The sequence below is a fragment of the Mus caroli genome, chromosome 7 (genome assembly GCF_900094665.2).
Source record: "Mus caroli chromosome 7, CAROLI_EIJ_v1.1, whole genome shotgun sequence".
NCBI classification, from domain to species: domain Eukaryota; kingdom Metazoa; phylum Chordata; class Mammalia; order Rodentia; family Muridae; genus Mus; species Mus caroli.
In genome coordinates, this window is record NC_034576.1 from 18,829,189 (window position 1) to 18,850,721 (window position 21,533).

The 21,533-nt window shown below is 50.5% G+C and overlaps 1 protein-coding gene across 1 annotated transcript in view; it reads right to left on the bottom strand.

Moving 5' to 3' along the window:
* The window catches only part of Ppp1r37 (protein phosphatase 1 regulatory subunit 37), a 31,124-nt gene that overhangs the window by 2,660 nt on the left and 6,931 nt on the right, over positions 1 to 21,533 (bottom strand). The window contains exons 2-8 of the mRNA XM_021167975.2: positions 3,896 to 3,993; positions 2,270 to 2,315; positions 2,052 to 2,152; positions 1,552 to 1,671; positions 1,170 to 1,320; positions 934 to 1,089; positions 551 to 663 (exon numbers count right to left, since the gene is read on the bottom strand). Coding sequence (XP_021023634.1) covers positions 551 to 663; positions 934 to 1,089; positions 1,170 to 1,320; positions 1,552 to 1,671; positions 2,052 to 2,152; positions 2,270 to 2,315; positions 3,896 to 3,993 — 785 coding nt within the window. The remainder of the gene's footprint in view (positions 1 to 550; positions 664 to 933; positions 1,090 to 1,169; positions 1,321 to 1,551; positions 1,672 to 2,051; positions 2,153 to 2,269; positions 2,316 to 3,895; positions 3,994 to 21,533) is intronic.

Genomic DNA, 21,533 nt, shown 5'->3' on the forward strand with positions numbered 1-21,533 from the left:
TGACTGCTTTCAGAAATATTAACCTTTTAAGCCAACATATTCAGTTTGTGCAAAGCACTGTCCTACATAGTCTGCTACAAAAAAGTATGCAATTACAGAAATGGCCCAGACAGGCAGTGGTGGCACACATCTTTAATCCCAGCACTTGGGAGCCAGGGGCAGGTGGATGTTTGGTTTGAGACAAGCCTGGTCTACACAGCAAGTCCAGGTCAGTCGGGACTACACAGAGAAACCCTGTCTTGAAAAACCCAAAAAAGAAAAAGAAAGAATTTGAAAGAAACAGGGCTCAGGGCTGGTGAGAGAGCCTGAGGCTCTAAGTTCGAAACCTGAAATATTTATACATGGTGGAAAGAGAAAACTGCCTCTTGCAAGCCATCCTCTGACCTCCACATGCAAACATGCACGCGTGCACGCACATGCACGCACGCACACACGCACACACACACACACACACACACGCACACACACTAAATATAATAAAAGATTTAAAAATTAAACATTCGTAGGGGCTAGGCGGAATGAGGCCAATGAACAAGGCCCCTAGACTCACCAGTGCCATGCCCAAGAAGGCCATGCCCGTGTGTGTGAGCTGGTTATTCCACAGCACCAGGGTCACCAGCCCCTTCCTCTGCTCCTTGAGACCCTCGCAGATGTAGGCCAGACCTAGGGGAGGCAGGGGAGGTCAGAGCCTCGTCTGTCTGGGAGCACCTCTGGAGGCTTGGTCCTGACTGCTGACTCCAGCCTTGGGCTGGCTCTCCTGTGTAAGCTCCTGTGAGAGCTATCACTGGTAGCACATCCTTGCCATCCATCTGTGAACTCCGGAGGACAGTACTGGGAGAACTCACGACTGTACTTGGCACTTCCCACCTTAGCACAGGGCTGGGCACAGGAGGTGTTGGGTTAACAGTGTGCACAGGAGTAGGAGACACGCACCTGAGTCCAGCACGTGGTTGTTCCGCAGGTCCAGAATTTGCAGGGAGCAGTTGAATTTGAGCAAGTTGCCCAGCTGGGCAGAGTCCTGCAGGCCGTTGAGCTTGTTGTCTGCCAAGTACAGTTCTCGGAGGTTCATGTTCATCTTCAGGGCTGTGGCTGTGGAGTGGTGGGAGTGACTGGCCAGCTCATGTCCTGGGTTACCTGCCCAGCCTGAGGCCTTCTGGACACAGACTTACCCAGCAGCATAAGGGGCCGCCCAGACAGGCTGGCATTTTCTAGGTGCAGCACTGCCAGGCTGCTGCGGATGCGCAGGGCACGAGCCACAAAGGGTGCCGAGTGGTCCAGCAGTGGTGTGTTGCGGGCATCTAGGTATTGTAGGCAACTTGTCTGGTGGGGACAAGGCAGGGGATAGGCCATTTTATAGTCCCAGCTGGCATCTAGGTTCCTCCCTGCCCCAGCCTTGCACTGCTGAGTAAGGACCAGGACTGCAACAGGGCCACTTCCCAAGATCATGCTAGGGAGGGAAGGGTGGTGTTATTACCCTGTACGAGGGCAGGAGAGATGGGCCTGGGGAAGGTGCTTCCTCACCTTTTTCCTATCAGCCTGTGAGGTACTCACCTTGCGCATCATGTGGGCAGCAGCCTGCCAGCCCCGAGTGCCGATGTGCTTGTTGAAAGAGATGTTGAGGTGGGTGGCCGACTCGTAGTACTCAATCATGTCAAAGAGGGCTGAGGCACCCTGGAGGCAGGCACATGTGGGTTTGGCCTCAGGTCAGGTGGCCAAGGGAAAGACATGGGCTATGCCACAGGAGGGGTGCTGAGCAGGCAGCAGCCTCAGGATGACAGGTATGCTCTGTATGACCCGGGAGGGTGGGTCTTCTCCAAGCTACACTCAAGAACACAGCCCTCAGAGGCTGCGATTTGCAGATACCTGTCAGTCCCCTTAGTGTGACAACCAGGATAGCTCTTGGTGGCCACCCTCACCCGTCACCCTGCTCCCCAGACCTCACCTACAGGGTCTCAGGACAACCCTCATCATATCAGATACCTGCTTGTGGTCTTCATGAGGCCCTGCCCTTGCCCTCTCCCCATCCAAGCCTGGGGGCAGTGGATACTCACATCCTCATCTAAGTTGGTTTGCTCCAGGTCCACGACCTTGAACTGCAGCCTCTTAAAGACCTCCTCCAGAGCCTCACAGGTCTTATAATCAAGCTTCTCCCCTGGGAAGGGGCAGGCATCTTTAGGTGGACAGTCCACACCACTGCCCCTAGTCTCTGACTCCTGTAGAAACCACTGAACCCTTCACCACCACCCCTGCTATCCTTGGGGACACATACCTTTTAGGTCCAGGCAGTTGATGCGTTGCTCAAGATCTGTGAACTCCTAAGAAAGCAGGACGGAGCAGGTCAAGGCAGGTAAGACACCCCAGAAGAGGGGTGGCCTGACAGTGGGGGTGCCAAAGCTCAACGGGCTCTGCCATGCTCTGCAGTGAGATGGCATCTGGAATGGGATTGGGCGGGGCAGCTGGATGAAGACCCAGAGGGCCATGGGAACTGGCAGTGAGCACCTAGAGCATGAGCAGAACCTGCTTACAGCCAGGCAGCCACAGACCACCACTCCAGCTGATGAACTGAGGCTGGGGACATCTAGCACGCCCAGGGAGATGCCTGGACTCGGGGGAAGTCTGGCCCAAGGGACTGAGATGGGCAGGCTGACAGCCTCCCTGTGGCACTTAGCAAAGGATACAAAGGCACTGGCTCGGGTGTTTTCCCAGACTTTCCCTGTGGGGTCCACCTAACCCACACACGCACCAGGTCCCTCTATGAACTTCATTGTCACCCAAATGATGAGCGCCATGACAAAGACCCAGGACAGAGAGGCTTGGGCTGGCTTGGGCAACATACTTGTCTGGTTAGGTGCAGGTCTAGTTGACCCTCATCCTTGCCTCAGATGCCACACTGAGTGGCTGTCTTTCCCTGGAAGTGGCAAGGCCCTACTTTGCCAACTCTGCAGAATACACATAGCCCAGGAACTCAGTGAGGACAATGTCCCAGGCACCACGAGGGCCCCATGTGGAGGTAGGGCAAGGGCTGACCATAGGAAAGCAGGAAGGCCATGGGGAGAGTGTGCCAGCATTCACACTAGCTAGGACAGCACTTGGGACCTGCACTCCTGAGCCAGCGGCCCAGCTTCTACAAATCTGCTCACAGGCTGAGCACAGGGGCCTCCGGGGATGTGCAGGAGAAATGAGAAATCAATTTTGTTTTCTATGGCTCTATTCAAAACTTTCCTTCACATGCACACATGTGTGCGCGCGCCACATCTCTAGCTAGCACGTGGCTTTCGGCTAATCAAACTCAGGTTGTCAGGCTGGACAGCAAGCACTTTTACCTCTCAGCCATTTTTGCTTTTGGAGACAGGGTCTCATATAACTCTGGCTGGCCTCCAAACTCATTATGTAGCTGATAATGACCCTGAACTGCATCTTCCTGCCTCCATCCTCTAAGTGCAGGAGATGACAAGCAGCACCAGCTGGTTTTAACTCCCAAACAGCAGGGAGTATATAATCACTTTTGAAGCCCAGACATACATTGTTGCTATTTTGTTCTTGTTTGTTGAATCAGGTCTACAGCCCAGGTTGATACTTGGCTTATAATTCTCACACCTTAGGAATGAATTTTGAAGTTTAGACTTAATTGACAAGATTAAGGCTTTTCTTTGAGGACAGAATTTCTTTAGGGCTGAAAGACTTGGTAATTATCATTATGTAATTCTGGACTGTTGCTAACTTCACAGCTGAACTAGGGATTTCTGCAGAAGTCCTTACACAGGCCATGGGTAAGGCTGGGGCAGGCTGGGCTGGATCCAGGGCTATGCTACATATATATATGCATGCACACGCACACACTCGCATGCATGCATGCACTGCACACACCTTCCGTCATTGCCCACAGCCCCCATACCTGCAGCTGCCTGAGGAGCTTGGGGATTTGTCGGCAGTTCAGCTTCTGGCAGGCCTGTCTGTAGGCACTGATCACCTCATCCACCGTCACATTCTGGGCTGTGGGCAAAGGAGCAGGCTCAGAATCCACAGCCCTCGCTTGCTTACAGGGTCCCCAACCCTTCCTCCGACAGCAGCATGACAGAGCTCCGGTCGTAGGCATCACATAGGCATCATACATCTCCCTTGCTCTCAGGTGCCCAGCAATGCCAGGCAGCACAGGGCCAGGCTCTGGGCAGGCATCTGGCACAGCAGGTGCCCTAGTTTCACTTTTGTAACAAAAGCACCACGGAGGAGTGTGTGGCTTCAGCTACAGGTGACATACTGCAGTAAAGCCACACAGGCAGGAGCTGAAGACAAACCAGTCACACCACACCCCACGTTGGCAGCCAGGAGCAGAGAGGCGAATATAACTATGCTGCAGCTAGCTCTCTCCAACCTTACACAGATCAAGGCGCAGTCCACAGCCATGTTGTCCACACACCAAGTGGACCTTCCATCCTACCTCAAGTGACACCCAAGAAAACCCCTGCATGTACCCACAGCCCCACTTGATCTAGGCAACCCCTCACTAAAAACTCTTCATTCATTCAAATTAACCCCCATGCTGATTACCTCCACATCAAACTCAAAGACTTGAGTTGGATCTCTGCACCCACAGAGTGGAAGGAGAGAGCCAGCTCAACCAAACCATCTTCTAATTCCACAGATGCCCTGGGAGAAGTGCCATCCCTTAAAACAATATAAATAATCTAAGTTTTAAATTAAACTTTTTTTTTTTTTTTGGTTTTTCAAGACAGGGTTTCTCTGTATAGCCTTGGCTGTCCTGGAACTCACTTTGTAGACCAGGCTGTCCTCGAACTCAGAAATCCGCCTGCCTCTGCCTCCCAAGTGCTGGGATTAAAGGCGTGCACCACCACCGCCCGGCTTAAATTAAACTTTTGTTTGTTTTAAACAGGGTCTCATTTTATAACCCTGGCTGTCCTGGAACTCTCTTTGTAGACCAGGCTGGCCTTGAACTCACAGAGATTTGCCTGCCTCTGCCTCCTGGGTACACCTACCACGCCTTGCTTGAAATGGCTGACCATCCTGCCTCAGCTTCTGGAATGCTGGAATTACTACACATGTAGTGCCAATGCATTCTGCTCACTTTAATTGGATGGAAGAATAATTGATCACTTCAATCCCATGAAAAGGCAAAGCTCAGAGAGATCAAGAACCCTGCCATAGGGCACACAGCTGGAATACTATACAGCCAGGATTGAACTCCTCCCAGCTCTCAGGTCTTTCTCTCCTGAAATTCAGCTCATGGCTAACCACACCCCTCAGTCCAAAGGGCAATGACTTGAGAATAAAGGAGAGCCTCACAGAATGGGCAGTAGCTGTTATATTCATGATGGAGCAGAGCAGATGTAGCAGAAGAGCCCCATGGCCCATGGCCCTAAGGATCTCAGGCAGCCCTGTGAGGCAGGTTAACTCACACTTTTCTCTGTACCCAGATTTGCTTCTTCCGACTTTTTAGGAAAATAAATTTAAGCCAGGCATTGCAGTCACTTGGGAAGGTGAGGCAGAAGGGTCAAAAGTTTAAAGTCAGCTTGGACTACTCTCCAAGTCAGCAAGCCTATCTCCAATTACAATAAAAAATAAATAATAAATAAAGGTATGTAATTCACTGGTAGAGCCCCTGCCTAGCATCCTCCAGTGAGGGGCTGGGGGCTCAGTGGTAAAAAGCTCACAAACCGTTCTACTTTACATCTCCAGAACCCCACGAACCTACAAAACGACCAAAGTACGGATTTTGTCACATCACATACATACTTGAAGATTTTGGGTGCTCACAACTATCCTGAACACAGCAGCCATTATAGCCACTTCCACTGAGGTATTCAGGTGACCATAAAGAGAAGAAACATCAACAGCAGATGACAATCTTAAAAGAAAGCTAGTTTATTTTAATTGGCATCTTTTCTAAGTCTATTTAATATTCTGCCTTTAACGATCACTCCGAGGAGTCCCAGAGTTTACAGAGGGCACCAGTGAAGCTGGTTCAATCAAAGACCACAGGTCCAGGCCAGCGACATTAGGGAGGGTGAAGTTGGGCCTGGGCTAATATGGGCAACATTGGTAACTCTCAGCCCTGTATCATCAACAAGAAGCCAACTACAGCAAAGTCTGGTGTGGGGACACAGGCATATAATTTTAAGTACTCAGGAGGCTGGGACAGGAGGAGCTCAAGGCTAGCCTGAGCTACAAAATAAGCTCTCAAGGGCAGCCTGGGCAGCTCAGGGAGACCCTGACCCAAGAAAAAATGAAAGCGAGCTGGGGATACAGCTCCCAGTGCCACACTAAAGATACTACTAGTCCATGGCTGGAGAGATGGCCCTCTTTTGGCTAGTCTTCCAGAGGAGGGGGTCCAATTTCTACCAACCATAGGGTATGTGTCTATAACTCCAGTCCCAGGGGATCTGTTGCCCTCTTCTGGCCTCTATGAGCACCAAATATGCAATGCATGTGATAGACAGACACTTGGGCAGTAACAGCTATACATATACAAAACAAATAGAAATGTCAACTATATCACTTTCCCACCTTCTAAGTAAAGAAGATACGGTAAGGACACAAGAGAAGGGGCTCAAAGCCAACTCCTGATGTACATGTCTTGGTGTTCCTGGCCCCCCACAGCTGGCTTCACACCACCTAGAATCATCAGTGTGACCTAGAACATCAGTAGTGGGGTCAGAGAAGAAACTGATGTGCAGCTTGGAAGTGGGTATGTCAATCATTATGTGCCTGTATTTATTTAAAGGTAAGAAAGAGATTTGCGTGATAGCTCAGTGGTCAAGAGCCCTAGCCATTCTTTTTGTTGTTGTTGTTTCTTTTGGTTGTTTTTTGTTTTTGTTTTTTTCGAGACAGGGTTTCTCTGTGTAGCCCTGGCTGTCCTGGAACTCACTTTGTAGACCAGGCTGGCCTCGAACTCAGAAATCCACCTGCCTCCGCCTCTCAAGTGGGTTTGGTCCCCACCACCTACAAAAGACAGCCAAAACTGTCTGCAACTCCAGCTCCATAGGCTCCAACATCCGGTTCTGGCCTCCAAGGGCACCGATACAAATATGGTGTACATGCATACACTCAGGCACATACCCGTAAAATCAATCAATCAGTCTGGGTAGTGGCACGCACACATCTTTAATTCCAGCATCTGGAGGAAGAGGCAGAGATTTCTGAGTTTGAGGCCAGCCTGGTCTACAGAGCCAGTTCCAGGACAGCCAGGGCTACACAGAGAAACCCTGTCTCAACAACAACAACAACACAAGAAAACAAAGAAACCAACCAATACATCTTGGGTGGAAAAGATGACTGGAGATATAACTTGGTATAGTGTTTGCTGTGATGAGATTTCTGTACAATAGGAGAGCCACACAGTGACTTTGACAGTCAGTCTGGAGGCACAGAGCAGGCAGGTGGGCAGTGCAGGGACTCTGTGGGGCACACCTCAGGTGTGTCCACTCAACCCAAATTCAATCTTCTGTGTGCCAATGGAGGCAGGCTGCCAACTGAAACAGTTGTCAGAGAGGAAGGGGAGACTGGCATGACTGTGTGTGTTCCAAAGAAGGCTGTGCTGGAGTGGACCCATTGAGATGACAACTTAGATTAAAAGCCACATTCTGATCTTTGTCTGCCAAGACTGGACAAATGACCCCAGCAAGCTCTCTGAAAGGGCACCCAGTCTCAGGGGTAGTGACATGAGGTGACCAGAGAAGCAGCTGGCTTTCTGTCAGGAAGGAGTGAGTGGAACTCTCACTTGTGGTTTTGTTAGTTTGTCTTTTTCCTTACAACACAGGAGCTCCTTAGAAAGCCCAGGTGGGCCCTCAGCTCATGACCCTTGTGCCTTGACCTCTCAAGCACTGGGATTCCTTGCATAGCTAAGGACTTTCCACAGGTGACTTCATCTAGCCAGGTCTGGGACAGATCCCCAAGATAGGCACACTTCCATCTTATACAAGGAAGCCTGCCAAGAGCCAAGCATCTGACTAGTCACAGAGTCAGAAGACACAGGGCTTGGAAACAAGAGGCCAGATCCATCTTCTTACTGCTGAAGCAGTGGAGTAAGGTGAGTGGGAATATAGGCCCTGTCACTCAAGGAAGGGCCACCAGGGACATCTGAGTTCCTTAAGTGGACCTTTGTGGCATGGCTGGCAAGCAGAGCCTCAGCAGTGGGGCCACCTCTCTCCAGAGATAGGTTGCTGTGGCTCTTACAGAAACAGTGAGAAATCTGATGCTAAGCATCAAGTGACAGGTGGCCAGAAGACATGGCCTCACGTGTGCACACAGCTGCAAGGGTAGAGATAGAATGCAGGGTGAGTGGGCACGGGGGCGGGGTGTGTGTGTGTGTGTGTGAGGGGCAGCACTGTCAAGTCATACACAGCAGCTGGGAACTGGTAGGAACTGGGCATCTTGTAGGGGTTCCCACGAGAACAACAATGGGGGTAGAGTACACATAGCCCACAGGCATGGCTGCTCACTAACCCACACCCTAACTCCATGCTGTCCTTATTAGGAACGATCTTCCCTGGTCCCTGGTCCATGGTCCCCATCATGAATGGAGGACCTGGTGAGCCAGGCTCAGAGAGAGCTATTTCACCTGGGAAGTCCCAGCTAGGGCCTGATTGGATGTTAATGAGGCCCTAGGTGATCCTGTGTGGGCACCACCCTGAGAGCCCCCACCACACTTGGCAACACTGTGTTGCTATTATGGAACAGAAAAAAAAAAAGAGGCCAGCTGGCAATGGAGAGGGGGTGGTTCCCCAGGCTCCCGCCACGGGGCTCCTTCATTCAGCAGGCACACTGGATTGATAGCAGACACCACCCCCAGTCCTGTGGGAGCCTAGTGGTGGGGACAAAGAGGACAGCACAGAGGCTGGCAGCAGTCCTTGGAATAGTGTGTGGCTGGGGCAGACCACTGCAGAGGGAGGCAACACTGAAGGCCTTGGTGGAAAGAGGCCACTGAGGAGGGAAGCAGAACAGAGCAGTATAGAGCAGATTGTTCATCCCCCGTGGCAGGCTGTTGGGACTGGCAACCAGAAGCATCCAGTGAAGCGTGCTCTGAGGTGGATGGATGCCATCTCATGTGACCTAAGGTTTTGGTGGCTACCAAGGGGCCCGAGGTATGGCTGGGAAGCAGGCATGGTAGATTCCCACCCGCCAAGTGCACCACAGAGGCCGGCAGCTCCAGGAGGCTATTTTCTAGAGCAAAGGCTCTAGGCAGAATTCGGGGCACAGATGGAACATTCAGGTCCTTCAGGCTCACTGCACCAAGGCCAGGACGTGCTGATAGCAGAGGCCAGGCTCCACAGGACCTGCTGCTGGTGCAAGACAACTATGACTGCAACAGGTGAACAACACACATTGATACACCCATGCCAGGCTGTCTCAAGAGCTTCCTCTGCCAATTTGGGTCAACCCCTCAAACACTTTCCTCACGTGAGGACCTCACTCCCGCCTCAGAGGAGGAAGAACACGAGGCCAACAGTTTTATGTTCAGATGTTGAGCTCTGGAAGGACACACAGGGAGCTACCTTCTAGGAGGGCGAGCTGGACAAGCTGAAGTGGATCATGGAAAAGACTAGTTACTCACTACATAGTGTCAGGTCCCAAAGAAACCTGTGACACGTTTCTCTCCATACCCACAGCTCTTGTTACCTGAACCTTTCCAGCCCAGGAACTAGCCTTGCCTTCCTCCAGTTTCAGATTCCTATATAATTGAGCCATTTTGGCCACATACTATCTTGGCTCCTGATCCCCTCTTTGTCTTCCCTCCTCTCTCTTTTCTTCCTCCCCTCTCCATGTCCCTGGTCTATTCTGCTTGCTGTGTTTAGTCTGGACTCTTCTAGATGCCTTTGTTGCTTTTCTACGTCCTATCTATCTGTAGGATTGGTCACATCCTCACTTTCTCACTCCTACGGCCCTAGCTATCCTGAAACACACAGGTGACCCTCCTACTTAAGCCTCATAAAGCTTGACCACCATGCTGTACAACTTCTCAGCACTGAGGCCTGTGTAGTATTCAGACATTTACTCACTTAGAAACACCATGGAGGCTGGCTCACACCTTTACTACTAGCATGCAAAATGCTGAGGCAGAAGGATTAACTTGAATTCAAGGCCAGCCTAGGTTCCAGAGTAAGGAGGACTTTGTGATGACTCAGTTTTAAGTTATGATGTGTTTTAAGTTTAAATTACTGTGCTTAAGAAATCTATAAAACAAAAACACCTCTAACCTGTGATCCCCGCTTGCCTAAAGACAGATAACTTCCTGGAATGTTGGGAATTGTTGTTCATATAAGATAACAAGCCATGTGTTTTCACTCCTGTAAAAAAGCTTGGCTGCCCCAACTGTACCGGATGCACCTGATCACACATAGGCAGGAAGCACCTGAGGCTGTGTGTGCGCCCCCCAGCTGGATGAAGACAGGAAGTACATAGCCTGGTGGGCTTTGCCTGTATAAGCCTGATTAGCATAATTTGGTGCCATTTTCTGGGAACCCAGGTATGGACCTGGCGAGTGTCCACCATCCTGGCCAGTATTTGATAAAACTCACTTCAAAATTTGGCTCAAAAATTGTGTTAGTGGTCTTATTCTCATCTGGTGGAATTAACAACTTCACATTAAAATTGGGAAGAATAAACTAAACTTCTCTGTCCAGCTGGGAGCTGCTGCCCTCAAGAGGTCAGGTTTATGGCAGAGTGCTTGAGAGTGAGATTGTGTGATACAGAAAGGGGAGGAGCATGGTAGGGCTCTGGGGGAGGAAAGACTGTGGGGTGCTGTGGGGTACCATGCTCAGTCAGAGGTCCAGGTTCCTTAGCAAGCCTTCAGATAGCCATCCAGAGCACACCTGTATACTTTCCCACAGTGAGTCTGCAGTGGGAGTTAGAGATACCAGGCCTCCACACCCATCTCAAGGTGAAAGAACAGAGCAAAGTGGGAAGATGTCTGATTTCTGAGCTGGAGTCCCAAACAGTACAATGTTACACCCAGCTACGTCCAGATCTCAAATAACATGGCAGAAACTGAACTTGCCTTTCTTGTGAACCCGGGAAGTCAGACTAGGGCTGCCAGCGGCTCTGGGAATGAGAGGTATTTGTAGCCCCACCAGAAGAGAGCTCCTTTCCCAAACATGCTGAGATAAGGTCCACTCCTGGGACCCTGAGGACACTGGGGGTTGGGAGTGGAGGGTCAGTGGGGCGGGGGGAGCAGTGTGGAGGGCTGCTGTGGCCAGGATACGACTCCTCTGTGGGGAGGGTCTCTTCAGTACTGACTATCCATTATTATTTTTTAAACTAGGTGGCCATGAATGAGCATGGTGCCTCTAAGACTGGCCTTGAGCTCCTATTCCTCTGCCTCCACACCTGGCTACTTAGTCTCATAAGACAAATAGTTACACTGGAGTAGGTTGATCATGTATACCTGCAAAGTGTATTAACAACTAAAAGCTGGGGGTGGGGAATGCACATGCTATTGAGGAGACTGAGAAAAACAAGCAGAACCCTTTTCAACCCAGTCCAAGGTGCACAGGCACCATCTCATCCAGAAAACCTGTGATGCTCATGCTGAAGGCTCACGAGCATGCAACTGGCACCAATGAGGCCTGCAGCTCGCTCATAGGATGGGCGCTCCAGTGCCATGGGGAATGTAGCAACGTCTGAGACAGGTTAAGGTGAAATGCAAGGTGTAGAATGAGAGTGAGGACACAGTCATGACAATCGGGAGCCCTGACTTCCAGGCAACTAACTGTTCAGCCTCATTGCTGCCATCCTGTCTACCTCCCCCACACACACACACACAAGCTCTCCACCCCTGCCTGAGCCGGAGATCACCAGCTGCGATCACTTGCACTAGGTGCTTCGGGAGATGAGACCCAGACAGGCCAGCCTACTACTACCTCTTCTTGTCACTACCATGTTCAGACATGATGCTGGCATATGACCTGCGGTGGTAACAAGTCCCCTGCACAGGGACTAACACCCCCAAATGAGGGGTGGCTCGGACTGAGGAGGGGCTTCATTTCCTCTATTTGTGTACCTGGCTTCCTTTCTACCCTGTGTCCTGTACCCTCACCCACCTGTCACTCAGGCTTCAGCTCCCACAGCACCTCCTCTTGGAGGTTTTACAGCCTGGGCACACATCTCCAGCCTGTAAGGGTTTGACTGTGGCTCACTCTGGTCCTAGAGCAAAGCTGAGTATGTGGGTGGGGTCACAAAAACAGTAAAGTTTCTGAACTTGCAATAACCAAACTCTAAGGCATGAGTGTGCAGCAGCACATGCTGGAGCTGTCTCCTGCACCTTTACTGCAGCCTCAGCCCTGAACACACAAGCACACCTGGCATTCACAGCTCATGCCATCACACCATGTAGATAAATACCCATGCTAGATGCCGGAAACGCCTCAGCTCGGATCACATGTGTGGGCTGGAATGCTTCCAATGTACACACAGGCCTTCTGCTCATACAGAGACAGAGAAGGCTAATATGATGATATGCTAACATTCCCCGACCATCATCCTGAAGCAGGTGCAGAGTATGTGTAGCAGTAGTTGTACTGAGTTTAACAGCATACTTATCTTATTAGTATACAAAGCTTAGTATTTTCTTTTTCATTTACTTCCTGTACACAGGCAGAGGTTAGAGGTCAGCCACAGGACACAGAGTCACTTTTCTCCCTCTACCATGTAGGTCAGGAGAAACCAACAAACAGGCTTGGCAGCAAATGACGTTCCCTCTGAGCCATCCTGTGTGCCCTGTTTCAGTTTTAGTTATTTCATATAAAATAGGAGCTAGAGCGCGATGCTGCAGTGGTTAAGTGCATCTGCAGCCTTCTCAGCATCTCCAGCTCTGTGGACCCAGTGCTCTTTCTTCTGGCCTCCCCACGCAGCCCATTGCATGTGGCATGCACTCAGACAGCTCTCAGGCAACAGTGGACCTGCTGCTGCTCTCCTTCCCATACCCCCACAGGTCTCCCACAGCTCCCTTTCTGCTTACAGGGCACAGAACTGAATCTGACTGGGTGAAGGCTTGAACAACTATGAGAATACACCTAGCCTGGTGCTGAGGGGAGACCAAGCTCACCACGATCATCACTGACTAAAGCTTCCTGCTGGGGTGCATTCAGGCTTTCCTCTGTGGCCCCAGCAGGATGCGTGCACTTGAAGACACTGGTGACATTCTGCCTCGGGACATGAATGCATCTTCACAAAGAGGAAACAGTGACCCAATGAGAACACCCAGTTGGGGGTCAGACCTTGGTTCCCTCTATAGAAGCTGCCTGTGCCAGGGACCTTGACTACTCAGGATGGCCAGACTTGTGTCACCTGAAACACAGCAGCAGAGGGAAGGTTCTAGACACACAAAGAGTGAAGTGTGGCCCAAGAGCAAGGTACTGACCACTCTCCTTTGCCTCATATCCCTGATGGCCAGAAGATCCAAACTGCTGTGGGCCCTGCATCTCATCTAATGTTTGGGTCTCCATATCCAGAACACCACCAAGGACACACACACAGAGACTTCTAGAAGCAGTAAGTGAGCCAACTCAGTAAGAGTAAAAGCAAAGTGCTTTGTAAACAGCAGCAGTCATCATCACAGTCCAAGGCCAGACACCTTGGTGACCAGGTAGTGGAAGAGCAGAGCAAACACAACTCTTACTGCAGAGAGAGGGACCCAGCTGCATCTAGGAACACTGCTTGCACACCCACTATTTACCCTTAAATATTTACCCAGGGCTGGGTAGCTGAGGGTACACAATGGAAGACCTGGGGATAGGCAAGGCAGTGAGCACCAGGGGAGGTGTGGCAGGACAAAAGATACCCTAAGGGAGCCAGCGGGTAGGCTAGGGGTGCACGGGTAAGGAAAAGGCTGCAGCCCAAGCAGGCGGCTTGTCCACTCAGACCTGGCACTGGGTAGGACTGAGGAACCATCTCTCAGTTTGCCAATGAGCAAAACAGCTGCACTGCCCCAGGAGGTAAAGCTCTGTACTCAGGCCTTGAAAAGCTCAGCCGTTCAGAGGCAGGGCAGACTGGACTGAGTCTTCTGGATTCAATACCATCTTCTGGTCTCCTTAGGCACCAGGCACACCTCATAGTACACATGCATGCATACATGGAACACACACACACACACACACCAACATAACATATGGAAAACCAAAATGCTGGGTATGGTAGCATGCCTTTGTAATCCCAGTGCTGGGGAAGTAGAGACAAGCAGATTGGTGTAGGGTTCACTGGCCACCCAACCTAGTCTACCTGTCGAGTTTTAGGCTAATACAAGACCGTCTCAAAAAAAGGTGGCCAGCTCCTGAGATTGCAGTCTGACCCCGACCTCCTCCAATCTCTGTCACTATTTATCTACAAGCCCATGGTGGCCCCATGCTGCCCTAACTGCTCCTACAAAATTCCATGCACTGTTGCTGGCCTTGTCCACCTTTTGTAAAGGGGTGCAAAGCAATGTGTCATCCCCTCTTCAAAACCATAGCTGGACCAGTCCTTGGGACTCTGTGGCCTGGGGCCTTTCACTTCTCTAGGTAGCAGCCCTGACCAGAGTAGGGAGTGTGCAGTGGACAGCGACCCAGCTTCTGGACTGCTGACATCAGTGCCTTATCTGCTCCCTCTGCCAGAGTCCAGCACAGGCACATGGGTTCAGATCTTTAGGGAATGCCTGAGCTTGAAGCCCGTGTGTTCTCTGAACCAGATTCAACTCCAATGAGAACAGGACACTGAAACCCACGTCTTCCTCTTAATAACATACCTCACCAGGGAACCTACAGTACCCTATAGGGTGATGTTGCCATTAGTATCCATATGACAACCCATCAATCAGTGATGGGCCTCAGGGTAGCCTGGGAAAGCACCTAACAGGGTTTAGGGTTAAGGAAGGACAGGCCACAAGAGAGCAGATCTTTCTTCTAAGTCTTTCTGAATAAAAGACAGGTGCACTTGAGGTGGCACTGAAAGACGGGAAAGTGAGAGGCACTGGAGGAGACAGGAGGCCCTCAGGCTGGAGCCTGAGTGGCGTCACTTGCCAACTGAGAGTCAAGAATTCGGTACAACACATGGTGGCACATGCCAGGAGGTTGGCTGGAAGGGTAAAGGTGCTTCCGGACAAGCCTGACAATTGGTGTTTGATCCCCAGGACCCGCATAAAGTGGAATCAAAGTATGGACTACACAAAGCTGTCCTCCAATCTTTCCACATGTACCATGGCATGTTTCCCCACATCATACTCATGTATGTACAGACACAAAGTGTACCAGTAACACTGTAAACATCAGAAAGAAAACAATTCACACCTGCCTGTGCAGAGCTGACATTTCTTTACCTAGTGGTATTTGAAATACGAATGTTAAAGCAGCAATGAACTGAGGCCTTGTGTATGACCCATGGATGACCTTACTCCCTTCCCAGCTAAAACCTGCATTTCAGAACTACCTTTACAGTAGCAACAGGCCTCACTCCACTGTACAGCTTTCATGATCCTGGGTTACCTTAGCAGCCCCTGAGCCTACCCAATGCACCTCAGGAGCAATGCATTACCTCATCACCAAAAAGGAAGGAAAAATGGAGGGCCCTTTAGACATCCTTTCTCTGTATAGCCTGTTTCTCTGGCTGTCCTGGAACTCACTCTGTAGACCAGGCTAGCCTCGAATTCAGAAATCTGCCTGCCCCTGCCTCCCAAGTGCTGGGATTAAAGGCATGCGCCACCACTATCTGGGGCTAAAAAGACCTTTTTTTTTTTTTGGTTTTTCGAGACAGGGTTTCTCTGTATAGCCCTGGCTGTCCTGGAACTCACTTTATAGACAAGGCTGGCCTCGAACTCAGAAATCCGCCTGCCTCTGCCTCCCAAGTGCTGGGATTAAAGGCGTGCGCCACCACATCCGGCTTTAAAGACTTATTTTTAAGAATCTTATGTTCCTGTGTTTGTTCAATACGTGGGTCCCACGTGACTCCAGGTGCCTTAAGAGAGCAGAAACTTCAGACTTCACCCCTCACGGGGCATTTAAACCACTTCAAAGCTAAAGTAGTCTGATGGGAACTGAATGCAGGACCTCTGGAAGAGCAGTATGTGCCCTTAACCATTCAGTCACCTCTTCAGTTCATGCTGAAACACTTAAACAAAATTTTGCTGTGTGGTGGTGGCACATGCCATAATCCCAGCAACTAGAAGGCGGCCTGATCTACAGAGAAAGTTTTAAGATAGCCAGGGCTATACAGAAAAACTGTCATAAAACAAAAACAAAGAATAAAAACAGCAACACCAACAACGAAAAAAACCAACAACAACAAAAAAATAAAATATAGGGTATGAGTTTCTATGTCTCACATCTGTGCAGGACCCAGAGGTCAGAAGAATGTGCCAGATCCCCATGAAACTGGAGTTATAGGCAGTTGTGAGCTGAATGATGTGGGAGCTAAAATCAAACCCAGATCCCATGGGAAAGCAGCCAGTGCCCTCAACTGCTCAGCCATCTCTCTCGTCCCTAAATATTCCTCTTTTTAAGGGATCTTCAGTAACTACTCACTCAACTCTACATCTGTGCCATCCCTGTTTTCTGTCACTTTCTTAAAGCAGCTGGGACTGAGCCTGAGGCCGTCTATGTGCCAGGCAAGCACCCATCACTAAGCTAGAAACCCAATCCATTTGTTTGTTAGTTTTTTGAGAATGAGTGGCTATCTGTGTCCTTTGGTTCTTAAACTTCACAAGGGATGCTGGTGTCAACTGGTCAAGAGGCTGAGGCAGAAGGACTAGAGAATTCAAGGCCAGCAGGACTACAGAGTGAGACTCTACTCCAAAAAACCACAAAACAAACCAAAAGCACACACATACCCAGCAGACACCCAAATATAAGCAGCAGCATGAACACAGCACTCCTTTACTGCTTTGGTGAACATCATGGAGTCTTGTCCCTCATGGTCTCTGTCCAGAAACACAAACGGAACCTCATGTTTCAAATGTTCCCAACCTATGACCTGGTAAAGTCATCTATGAACTTGCTCAAAAGCTACTCAGGGGGAAGAGGAACATTTAAGGATTGGTTATTTCAGCGCTGGTCATCTCTGTGGCTGAAAACTGAAAGAAACCAGCTTAGCAAAGAGGACTGGCAAGTCAGAAACAGCAGGGGCAGCAGGGCGGGGCGGGTGGCAATCCCCACAGTCCATGATGCATTTTATTTATTTATTTATTTATTTATTTATTTATTTATTTATTTATTTATTTCCCTGAGACAAGGCTTCTCTGTGTAGCCCTGGTTGTCCTGGAACTCACTTTGTAGACCAGGCTGTCCTTGAACTCAGAAATCCGCCTGCCTCTGCCTCCAGAGTGCTGGGATTAAAGGCGTGCACCAGCACTGCCCGGCCCAAGATGCATTTTAAAGTGTACTTTTTTTGTTCCATTTTTTGAAGAGTTCAAGATCTGTAAACCAGGCTGTTCTTAAACAGTGGCAAACCACATGAGTGAGGGAATGACAGGCATGAGCCATCATACCTGGTTGAGTCCTGAGTTTTGAGTCATCTCTCATATAGCCCAGGCTACCCTTGATCCTTGTCTCCCCTCCCAAATGCTGGCATTACAGGCATAAGCTATCATGCTTGGCCCTTTGGCCATACTTCTTTAAAAAATGGAAAGACAAGGTTGGCCTGGTGACACATGCTTTTAATTCCAGCACACCTAAAGAAGAGGCATGCAGATCTCTCTGACTTTGAGGCCAATCTAATCTACAGTCTGGGCTGCATAGTGAGACCCTGTCTCAAGAGAGGAAAAATTAAAAATAAAAATGGGAAGATGACATGAAAAGGTGCAGTTCTGAACTTTCCTGCCATAGACTAGCAGTTTCATCTGCCCCTCTCTCTGTTATTTCTTCCCTGGGAAGAAATAACAACCACCTTACAAGAGCCCAGCACCCTGAATATTCTATTGCCGGTGCTTGTGCTGGTGTGAGGGAGGGAGTCAAAAATGTGAAAGGCCATTTCTCTACAGATGATAATCAAGTGTCTAAAAACAGCACACAAAGGCCATGTGCCATTAGAAAACACAAATCAAAACCACAGTAAGTCCGGGAGCCACGGCATACACTTGTAATCGCAGCACTCTAGAGGCACAGGCAGGAAGAGCCATTTAGTGAAGCCAACCTTGTCTACCAGAGACTCTTAATAAGTAAACATGACATAACACAGTGCGATTCTATTTCATGCCCCAGGGCAGAGCACAATGAGGACAGAGAGCAACAAGTGTAGCTGTCTTTCATAGGTGCCGGGTACCAGGAAGCTGGGTGGCTGTTCCTCACAAGTTTTATGGCTGCCTGATTACTCACAAGTCCACTCCTGGGGAGTTGAAAACTCAAGTCCCTGGTGGAGGAGCAGTCTCTGACCTCAGCTCTGGCCCCATTTAGGCAGGGGAGTCAGCATATGGAGCCTCATAGGTGGATGGTCAGGTCCAGGAGGAATGCGACTGAGAACGGGGTTTCAGGACAGTTGGGGTGAGGCTGCTGGGGGTTGGGGGAAGTGGGGGCTGCACTGTCCTACAGGTGGGATGACAGTTCAGGTTCCGGAAACCTCCTTGCAGGGGAAGCACCGGGAACCACACACACTGGCAAAGGACCTTGAATACTACCTTGCTGCAGTGGACCTGAACCCTGGCCTCTGACAAAGGGCAAACTAAGAGCAAATGTCCTGTGTCCTGGCACTTCAGTTCTGCATTGCATTTTTTAGCAGCGTGGTGGGATACCACAGGAAGGTGGGGCATCCATCTACAAGCTTTTTTTGAGCCATCCTGCTGTTCCTGGGGCCACTGACACCAACACCATCCACCACTTCCTTCCCCTGCCACCCTATATCAAGTTCTGGTGAAGCCATGGACTTTGAAGAAACAGTAGTGCCAGCAGAGAAAATGCCCTCTGGCCTCTGACACAGTCTCAACAGGAGGGAGCAGCAGATCTACAGAGTCCCACAGGAACCTGGAGACTGAGAGAAAACATTTGTTGGTTAGAGCCAGATCTGTACACAGGGCTATCAATCTAGACATATGACACGTGAGGCCCTCCTGCATCATAAGGAAGCTGATGCTACAGGGCCAGACAAGTTGAATGGCAGCTAGGAAGGCAGGCAGAGATGGGTCATAGGAGAGCTCTGGGCTTTGGTGGCAGGTGGAAGACTGACACTGTGAGGCAAAGGGAGGTCACAGGCTGCTTTTCAAGACTGCTGTGATAAAGACAGAAAGCAGCCGGCTCGTATGCTACTCTCAGGATGGCAGGGTCCAAAAGACTGAGGGGACAAAGACGTGAACAAATCCCAGCTCCAGATCCACATGTTGAATCCCAGAACTCAGGATGCTAAAGCTCTGGAGTCTCCGGCCAGTTTGGGCTAGAGAGATTGTCTCAAAAATACTACAAGGACCAAATATGATGGTAAAGGCCTGTAATCCATCACTTGAGGGTAGAGACAAGAGGGTTGGGAGTTCAGGATCATCCTCAAGTTACTTAAAAGTTTGAGGCCACCCAGGACCGCATGAGACTTTACCTTAACAAACAAACACATATATACACGGAAGGGCCAAGAGTGGTCATACACCTACAATCCCAGCGCAGATGAGGCAGGCCTGGGGTTCAGTGATACCCAGTCTGAAAAACACATACATAAATGGGAGAGGGGAAGAGAGAGAGAGACAAGGAGGGAGGGAGGGATGGAGGGAGGGCTGATCATCTCACCCCCAACCCTGTTCTGATCTTAAGTGCCCCAAGGTCCCCACTGACACACTCTGCCACAAGCCCTTCAGTTTTCCCAAGGGCTGAAGCCTGTGCCTCCTCCCAGAAGCCGAATGAACAGGATGGTGTGCCCCTGCAGCTTCAGGTCTAGTGGGGAGATGGCCGCATAGCCATGTGAGGAGGGCAGCACTCTGTCTGGGGATTCAGGGGAGGTGGAGTCCTCTGAACCAAATGGGAGAAGGTCAGGACCAAGACGGCAGGACCAGCAGGAGCACCTCAGTCTGAGGGCGTGGGGCAGGCAGCGGGGCACTGGTGTGGGCAAAGGGAAAAATCCCCCTGGACAGCCAGCTCAAGCTCTGAGACCTGGGTGGCTCTGGCACCCCAGTTGGGTCCATACCCTGCTTCCTGCTACTGCAAAGATGACTGAAGTCAATAACACAGTCAAGACCTAGTAAAGGTTTAGTACAAGAGAACTCTGAGTGTCTTCCTTGCTCCCCAGTCAATACCACCATCACTACTACCTTCTCTACCATCACCATGCTTCCACGGAAAAGCCAGAAAAGCCAACCTCTGCTGTGGAGGCTTGCCTTCATCTTCTGGCAGCACCTCCTTCCCGAGCTCCTCTCTTCTGCTCTCTGGGGAATCAGTCCCAGTGGCACTCTGCACAGACAGGGCTCTGGGACTACAAGGCTACAAAGGCAGCCCCTGAGACTGAAAGGAAGGGAGGGGTGTGTGTGAGATGGCCATAAGTGTGAACCTTGTGTCTCAAGCTGCAGCTTGCAAGTGGGGCTACCCATCCAAACCAAGGGAAGCAATCCCCACTGGAATCACCAGCCTGCAGGCTCCTGCTGGGAAGGGAGAGGGTGCTGGGCTAGTCACATGAGCACAGAGAGCAGTGGCAGCAAACACTTCCCAACTGCTACCCCCAAGCTTATTCTTACAGCTGCCTGGATGGAAAGGAAGGGGAAGGGAGGGGAGGCAAGATGTGAGGCTGACTGTGCACCATCATCACTGTCCAGCCCTGCCAAAGATGGAGGCTGGGTACTATGAAGGGCTAGCATCTCCAAGGAACCTGGCCTTCAAGGAGCCTTCCCAGCACAGGGACACAGCTGAGCCCTGTGCATCTAAGGACTCTGGCACCCAGCCTTGGAGCTCCTTCCTAGAACTGGGGGCTCTCCACCAACCAGAGACACCAGCTGCCTATGCAAATGCAGCCCTCAGAGGGGACAGGCCTGGACCTAGAGTGGCATCCTAAGGCACCGTGGGCCACAGAAGGGCTCCTAACAGCGCTGCTGGTGGGCTGTGCCTTGCTGCCAGATTCCTGCTTTTCCCCTCCACAAATCAAAACAATCTGACTACAAACTCCAAGGCATTCTGCCAACAAGGGGAGCAGAGGCACAGGAGTACCTGTCCAAGGTCGCACATCCCAAGTGGAGGTACTGATGTCACCCTCAGGAAAACTGCTCCCGGCCACAAGTCACCTGCTTTCTTCACAGCAAGAGGAGGGAAGCAGGAGGCCACAGCACTCTGAGAATCAGCCCACAAATAAACTGCCCAGTGAGGCAAAGAAGCTAAGAAGCCACAACCTCAGTGCAGAGTGATGATCACTGGGTCCCATGCTACCTCTAGTGAAATTGGTATTTCCCAGATGCAGAAGGAAGACCACCGCAACCTCCACATTTTCCTACCAGGGACCCTTGACCCAGAACTGTTCTAGAATAAGAAACTTTCTGGATTTAACAAATGACAAGATATCAATGTTGCACAGGATTCTAAGAGACTTGAATGGACTGTGGAGTTACAAGAGGTCACATGGAGCCGGGCGTGGTGGCGCACGCCTTTAGTCCCAGCACT